Here is an 8404-nt window from a genome sequence, read left to right as displayed (position 1 = left end):
ATATCTATGACTAGCTAGTTTATTGTGATGGTGCTTTGTTTTCTCTATTATTATGTTGCTCTTTGTTGTTTGCTGTCTGTTTTTTTTGTTTTTTTTGGTTTTTTTTTTTTTTTTTTTTTTTTTTTTTGTTTTTTTTCCTGAGGTGGACACATCAAGGAAATTAGATCCAGTAGAACAAACTGTTGGCAGTGTTTTCTGTGCCATTTCGCACAGCATCGAGTAACTCGAATGGCAGCAGGGGCTTTAAAAACTAGCATGGTGACAGAGTAGATCTTCTAAGTGATATACTCCTCCATACTCCATTCTTGTATGGCTTTCTTGATTACATTTGTGGATAATTTCCAAATGAAGACTTGGTGGTTCTCTTCTCCCTCTTCTAGGCATTGCGTTTCCTACCAGCGTCTCAGTCAATAACTGTGTTTGCCACTTCTCTCCCCTGAAGAGTGACCCTGACTACACACTTAAAGATGGGGATCTGGTCAAAATGTAGGCACCATGCACTGTAATAATGTTACCCCCTCCTTTCCCCGTGTGTCTCTAGTCTCCCAATGTATTGTCCTCCCTACTTTCTGTGTGATAGCTCCGCTTTCTCTTTGCTGTTGATTGTGTCCTTCATCTCTATGGTCTTGCCTCTTGTGTGTGCTGTGTGTGTGGCAAACGACAAGTAAGGTTTCTTTTTAGAACGGGTGGTATGCCGGATGTTAGCTTTACTGCCCATCTTATCCGCTAAATCCCATATATGACGTTTCTCAAATGCAGTATTTGGCTTTGAAAAAGAAAGTCGATTCATCTTAGTTGTCGCGTTGCCACTAATGTCTTTGTCCTCTGTAACGTCTTTGTGCTGTGTGTGGATATTCAGTGTTGTAAAGATGTTTCTTCAAGTGTCGTGATGTGGTTTTTATATTTTTTGTTTTTTTTAATGTGTCTCACTTTGCTAACCTCTTTGCTGGGCACGTCTGGAAAGTTTAATACAGTCGGTAATGCTGTTGCCTTGAATTCATAATAAGTCCTTCACCATATTCCAGCTGATCTACTGCCAAAAAAGAAACTCACCTTGGGTTATAGCTTCCATTTATTGCAGATTAAATTGTGTATTTTTGTCTGACCTTCTCTTATTATTGTAGTCCTCACTAAGCTAATTTTCCAAAGTGGAACGATCTTTTGTCCTTCCCAGTAGATTTGATCTGATTGCTTCCTGCATCAGTACTAGTACATTTGACAGCCGGGTAGCACTTAATTAAAGGCATGATCTGTATCCTACAGTTAGTTAATTCTTTCGTTTTTCCTTCTGATTTTGTGTAGCGATCTCGGAGTTCATGTTGATGGCTTCATCGCCAATGTTGCTCACAGCTTTATCGTGGGAGCCAGTAAGGTGAAAAAACAAAAAAGCAGACACGTGTACATATCACACCTTGGTCACAGTTTTGTATCATCTCATGTGAGTCCTGAAGTTGTCTTTTTTTGTTTTTCTATATGCAGGAGAACCCCGTCACAGGCCGGAAAGCTGATGTGATCAAAGCAGCTCATCTATGCGCAGAAGCAGCGTTACGCCTCGTGAAACCTGGTAACCAGGTATGTTTGAGTGTTTCATGAGGCTTTTCCACGTCAGCTGTGATCAGGACTAATATTCTCTGCAGGGGTGTGCTTTAGTCATCAAAACATCTAAATGACTTGTTGTAATTATTAATTTGGCACAGATCTTACTTTTAATGCATTTTTGATAAGTGGAAGAAAATTAATGGATGTGTAATTCGCTCCAGTAGTGCTTCTTTGCTACTCTTTAGTCCACATTTTTCTGGCTCGAATACCATCATAGACTAGTTCTGCTACAAACTAGGTGTAAACTTATTTGCAGTCTCACATGTATTTTAACGGTTATCTCGTACAAAGATGTAATTTGGATGTGAAAGTAATTAATTTTCTCTGCCTCAGAACACTCAAGTGACAGAAGCCTGGAACAAGATCGCACAGTCGTTCAAGTGCACACCTATTGAGGGTGAGTTCCTATAAAAACCTTTGTATTTTAATGTGCTGTCTGTCTTCACATAACAAGATGATGATGTGTGGGATTAATGAGATGTATGGGAATGTTTTCATGGAAACAGTTCATGTTTTAAGCTTATGGGTTCCGCCCATCTCTTTGTTTTAAAGGTATGCTGTCTCATCAGTTAAAGCAACATGTCATAGATGGAGAGAAGACCATCATCCAGAACCCAACAGACCAGCAAAGGTACATCTTTGCAATAACTATGAACTAAAGACAAAATCACCCTATTTCCCTCAGTTTTCTTCCACTTGTCCAATTCAGGGTTATAGTTTGGGTGGAGCCTATCTTAGCTGTAACAGTGTGAGAGGGAGGGCACACCCTTAAAAGGTCACCAGTCTATGACGAAGCTATCACAAAGACACAAACACAGTTTCACACCTACAACCAATTTAGAACCGTCAGTTAACCTAACATGCATGTTAGTCTCCCAAATCAAAGGAACCTAACATACACAAGATGCCACAAAGCTGCTGCAGTTGCAGGCACTTTTAATAATTCAAAAATAATTACTTACAAAGATCGAATACAAATGAGAAGAACTGGAGCCAACGCAAAAACAAACAAGAGGAGGAAGACCGAGAACCGACCACTCAGTGGGCTGGTTCGGATTCAGGTTGATCTTCTAAAAATAATGTTAATAAACTAGTAAAACTGAAACAGGGCTGCTGATAACTCCCAGCTTAGGTAATAATGAACAAAACTGTTAAAAGCAACTGAAGGAGCAAACGCACCTACAAAAGAGACTGCTCTGTCTCCTCTGAATTTATATGAGGGTGGGTGAGCCTGCTTGCTAGGGATGAATGCAAGAGGAAAGAGCAGGCTTAATATGGATGATAGAAAAATGATAACCAGATGGTAGATGTGCACACTGAGCCGTGCATAACAAATACCCACGTCATTTGAAAAGATTTAAAAAAAATAAAATACTGCATGGCCTTGTGACTTTTTTTTTAATAAATCCAAGTTCTCTGTAAAGACAGAAAACAGAGGAAAACAGAAAACAAACATTTTCGCTCAGGCTATCCCACCACTGAATTTGATCAGTTTTGGAGAATCCCACTGCTGAACTTCATCCACCTTCCAGTGCAATCCCAAGAAATCTGTTTTGTGATGCTAACTCTTGTACAACTGTAGGAAATCTGGTTATGTGACAGTTTTTTCAGTCATGAATTTAAAAGAAAGAGAGTTTCATAAATGTATATTCATGTAATGTGTTGCTGTCCAGTGCAGGGTAGGTATGGGCCAAGTTATTATTTTTGAATATTGGCATTGCCCCAGAATGTGACGGTGTGCATGTACGCAGCTTTTCTGTATGTGTGACGATGTCAACAGCGGTAGTTGTGCTGCATTGGAATGAAAAATATTTAGAGGGAGATCCTCCTGAGTAACTTGAATGATTTTTGTGGGACTGTTTGTATTGTGGAATAAAACTGACGCTCGCAATGTGTTTTGACTGCCTGCTCTTTCTGTTGATTGTCAGAAAAGACCATGAGAAGGCGGAGTTTGAGGTACACGAAGTCTACGCTGTGGATGTGTTAATCAGCACTGGAGAAGGAAAGGTTTGTTGTTTTTCTTCTTGTTTGTGAATGAATGTTATGATTCTGCTCCCAGTAATCAGCACTGAAGTATTGTGTTCTATGCGATTTGCTTTTAGGCCAGAGACTCGGGTCTGCGGACTACGATTTATAAGAGGGACCCGAGTAAACAGTACGGCTTAAAGATGAAGACCTCTCGTACATTCTTCAGCGAGGTTGAGCGACGTTTCGATGCCATGCCCTTCACTCTCAGGTGGGAACACCACACTTTACTTGTAGCCAGCTGACAGCGAGTTGGGTGCTAACAGCCATTTTTCATTCAGAGCTTTTGAGGATGAGGCCAAAGCCCGACTCGGCGTGGTGGAGTGTGCCAAACATGAGTTGCTACAGCCCTTCAGTGTGCTGCATGAGAAAGAGGGTGAGCGTCTTGGCTCTCTGCTAGACACGTTTGAATTATTCACAAGCTGTTAACCCTACGCCTGTATCTTGTTCTCAGGAGAGGTTGTAGCTCAGTTTAAGTTCACGGTGCTGCTGATGGCCAATGGGCCTCACAGAATCACCAACGGACCTTTAGACCCAGAGCTGTACAAGTCAGAGCATGAAGTTCAGGATCCAGAGCTAAAGGTAAGAATGATAATAACAATAATAAATATATATACAATAAGTCAATTTCATTAAACGTCTTGTTCATATCATGTCAAACTGTTGTCTCTTCTCTAGACTTTACTACAGAGCTCTGCAAGCCGCAAAACACAGAAGAAAAAGAAAAAGAAGGTAATATTTTATTATCAGTAGTAGTAGTAGTACATGCCAATGCATTTAAACCTGACTTCATAAGTTAATGTTTCAGATGGTGTGATTTGATATTGATATGGTAAACATCACAGTTTGGAAATATCAAAAATGACTGTATTTAGTGCTTGCTGACTGAGATGTTATTGTTGTGTAATTAAAGTGGTAAGTGCCCTGATTGTTTAGCAGTAGTTTGTGGACGGAGATGAACTCAAGGAAGACTCGTGTATGCTCATGCTGCGGTATTGTTTGGCCTGTTGGCGCTTTTGGCTGTGAAATGAAAAGGATATAATCAGGGTGCACATAAGTGGTCCGCAGGTGCGCATTCGCTGTCAAAATAAAAGACACGTCCCAGATAAGAAGTTGAAATGCGCGTTTGGGTACATACGATTTTCTGGAGGAGGACAGACATTTGTTTAGCACTCTTAAAAATATCAAAGAAGCAAACTCCTTTAAGCAATTACTTTAGTGTTCCTCCACCTCCAAAGAAATGTCAGAAGGAGTCCGAACCGCAAAAGAAGCACGTATTCTCGGAAAAGTGGTTGCAAGAGGTGAGCTGTCTTCCAACAAATGATGAACGCACAGAGATGTGGTGCAGAATATGGTGTGAAAATCCCACTCTAGCAGACAAAAACAGTGCCTTTAATATGTATGCAAACGTGCGTTGCAACTTCTTATCTGGTTTGCGTCTTTTATTTTGACAGCGAATCCACACCTGCGGACTAATTATGTGCACCACTGGATATAATGCTTTTAAAAGGTGTTATGGGTACATAATTGATCGGGGGGAATCTTATTGGTATGTGGTTGTTAGGCAACATAACGATGTCATGATATATATCGTTCAGCTTTTGTGGATCTGAATCGTTTACATAAAATTAAAATGATAGGATTCTTTCATAAGGTGTTGCGGGTGCATAAAAGCAACAAGTTCGGTAACTAGATCATAAGCCCTCATAATCGGGTCATTCCGAACAAATTTTGGAATATGGTAAGATGGGACTAAAATCTACAACAATGCCTCCTTTTACTGATTTACTTATTTCGTTTGATCTTTAAGGCCTCAAAGACAGCAGAAAACGCAAGTGGACAGCCAACTGAGGACACAGAAGCCGCAGAATGAAAACTGCCTTTCCACACATGCAAGACTCCAAAGAAATGCAAGAGAAAACATGACAAACTTCCCTGAACTCGCTGCCCATTCTCAACTCAGTATAGCCAATTAAACTGATCAATTCATAAGAGCATTGGCATCATATAAATATTTGACATTCCTATGTGAATTATTAACCCTTTACTGCATTCATGAAAAGGGTTACAGCACCGAGGATCCTACAGAATCTTTACAGGTGGTTTCAGTAAATTTGTTGCTGAATGTTAATTTTTCTTTTTAAATTTATAAATATATTAGTCCTTTTTACACTTGTATTGTTGGCAGCTGAAAACTTTATTTTTGAGTGGACTGGGGCTTACAAGTGGGCATTAATGGGAGTAAACTGGCATAAGGTTTGTGAATTATACCAACAGAAACTTGCATCATATTTGTTTAATGCGTCATATCATGTTGTGTGGGATTTGCCACATTTCTCTTTGGCAACAAAGTCATTTCAGGAGATGTGTTAACAGACTTTTACATTCATGTGGAAATCCAGAGGTTTGATTGGCCGCCTTTAAAGCTCACTTTAAGTGCTAATTTTTCATCCACTTGATTATTAAGACATTTCTTAACCACGCCATGCAGTAAAGGGTTAAATTATAATTTTATCTCTCATTAATTGTTACAATCTACAAATGATCTGACTGCAGGACCTGAGAAACACAGACATGCTTACAAATTGGTTTTTACTTAGATTTTATGTATTGGAGGTTTATTCTTCTATAATAATGACCGGAGTACATTTTTCGCTAAAGCTACGACGTTTTACCTACACTAGATTTTTAAAAGCAATAACAGAATTAGCAGAAGAGCAAATATTTTTAAGTATACTGGCAACAAAGTTGTAATCAGCTTGACCTAAGGGAACAAACTGCTACATTTACTGCCATTCCCCTTGAATTTTATGAAAAGAGAGAACTCTATAACTGTATGTTCCAGTTTAACGACAGGAAAAGGAAAAAAAAAAAAAAGAAAACTTTTCTATCAGTGATTTGCTTTACTACATCATTTGTCTCGTGAAGCATGACGGCTAAAGCTGATCAGGTTTTAGGTAAACTCTTCTGGGTGTCTTCAGAGGAGTTGGACCATGCAGATCATCTCTGGTCAGAGTTTGATTTTTGAGATCTGGGATAATGTTGGGTCACATTTGTCAACAGGTGAATATGTTGGAAATCGGAAAATCCTGCTTTGTAGCTCAGTCAGTGGGCAATGGACCTTTACATCTATGAAATAAAAAAACATTTTCATATACTTGTCTTTCATCATTTCTTCAGGGCAATGCTGTATTATGTCTAGTCTAAAGTATCAAGATCATCAGATTGTGTCCAAAAATTAGACGTTTTGTTTGTCCACTGTGAGCGACCATCTTTGAACAGAGGCGGGGGTTTACGACACCAACTCTCTGCCATCTATAATCCAGTTTTGAGATCCCTTCCCAGACGCCTTAACGCCCACTCACATCCTGGGCCAGCTGACCTCAGTTCGCATGATAAGGTGGGGCCAGGTTTCACAATGAGCTCACCCGAAACTCTGGCTGATTGGGACCCACACCCAGTTTCACACCTTGGCTCAGGCGATTAGAGGATCATCAGGGGGTCCTTTTGTCCCTCTGTGGGGGGTTACTCCCACTAGGTTTATATCTGTGACTCTCCACCATTTGACCTTAGAACTGAAGAAGCTTCTCGGATGAGAGGTGAAACGTCTTCAAGCAACTTAAAGAAGTCCAGATGCTTTTCTTTGCAAGCTCCTTTGACTACGATGACCTGGATGACTGAGAACCTTCACAGACATTTTGTCTTTTAATGTTTGTTTTAAGCTATGAAGCAAATACTGATATTAGCAGAAACTCAACACAAACTGTTCAAGAATCCTGTTTGAGACAGTTTTGTATCATGATGTGTTATTCTTCTGGAAGCTGGTGTCAGAAGATGGACATTGTCAAAAACAATACTCAGGTAGGCAGTGGTATTTAAACAATGCTCTGCTGATACTGAGGAGCCTGAAGTGTGCCAAGAAAATATCCACCATGCCATTACATCACAGGCAGCCTGAGCTGCTGATACACAACAGAACGAAGCTGTGCTTTTGTGTTGTTTATGCAAAGTACTGACCCTGCATCCTAAATATTGCATCAGTATTCGAGAACCATCAGATCTGATGATGTTGTTTCAATCTGCTGTTTCTAATGTTTGTTGAGTCTGTGCAAATTGTAACCTCAGTTTCCAGTTCTTAGCTGACAGGAGTGGGAATAAGTGTGGTTCTGCTGCTGTAGTCCGTCTGTTTCATGGTTTGAACTGCTCTTCTGCCGACCTTGATCGTAACAAGTGTTTATTTGAGTTACTATTTCCTTCATGTCAGCTTGAAGCAGTCTGACCTCTGACATCAACAGAACATGTTCCCCCAGGCAACTGCCGCTCACTGGATATTTGTGGATATTTTTGGACCATTCTGTGTAGGGCCTGGAAGTGGTTGTGTGGAAAAATCCCAGTAGTTCAACAGTTTCTTAAATACTCAGACCAGCCTGTCTAGCACCAAGAACTATGTTTAAATTCACTTAAATCACCTTTATTTAACTCAATGATAATCTAAAGTTAATTTGGTTTGATTTAGAAACGCACATATACTGGTTATTAGATTAATTTTTAAACACTTTCAAAATATACGTGTAAAACAGCTGGAATGAATGAAATATCCAGGTGAACTTCTAAAGGGACATTGAGATAAAACAGGATCTTCAAAGCAGGTTTGTGGCTATTTTGTGAAAAAGGTGTCAGAAAGGTCTACGAACAATGACCTGCACTTTTGGTGTTAGTCCACCATTGTGTATGAATATGTGTATTTCAATACACACACACACACACACACACACACACA

General features: G+C 39.8%; 1 protein-coding gene across 1 annotated transcript in view; it reads left to right on the top strand.

The window, feature by feature from the left end:
• The window catches only part of pa2g4a (proliferation-associated 2G4, a), an 8315-nt gene extending 1536 nt beyond the window's left edge, over window positions 1-6779 (top strand). Inside the window, exons 3-13 of the mRNA XM_005943957.3 lie at window positions 381-486; window positions 1303-1372; window positions 1480-1572; window positions 1933-1996; window positions 2152-2230; window positions 3528-3606; window positions 3702-3835; window positions 3906-4000; window positions 4079-4206; window positions 4303-4356; window positions 5435-6779. Of these exons, the coding sequence (XP_005944019.1) occupies window positions 381-486; window positions 1303-1372; window positions 1480-1572; window positions 1933-1996; window positions 2152-2230; window positions 3528-3606; window positions 3702-3835; window positions 3906-4000; window positions 4079-4206; window positions 4303-4356; window positions 5435-5497 (965 nt within the window). The 3' untranslated portion in view covers window positions 5498-6779. The remainder of the gene's footprint in view (window positions 1-380; window positions 487-1302; window positions 1373-1479; window positions 1573-1932; window positions 1997-2151; window positions 2231-3527; window positions 3607-3701; window positions 3836-3905; window positions 4001-4078; window positions 4207-4302; window positions 4357-5434) is intronic.
• The last annotated feature ends 1625 nt before the right edge of the window (window positions 6780-8404 follow it).

This window comes from Haplochromis burtoni, unplaced genomic scaffold (assembly GCF_018398535.1).
Source record: "Haplochromis burtoni strain Fernald_Lab_line unplaced genomic scaffold, NCSU_Asbu1 Contig_177, whole genome shotgun sequence".
Classification (NCBI taxonomy): domain Eukaryota; kingdom Metazoa; phylum Chordata; class Actinopteri; order Cichliformes; family Cichlidae; genus Haplochromis; species Haplochromis burtoni.
This window is presented reverse-complemented; position numbering and strand designations above follow the sequence as displayed.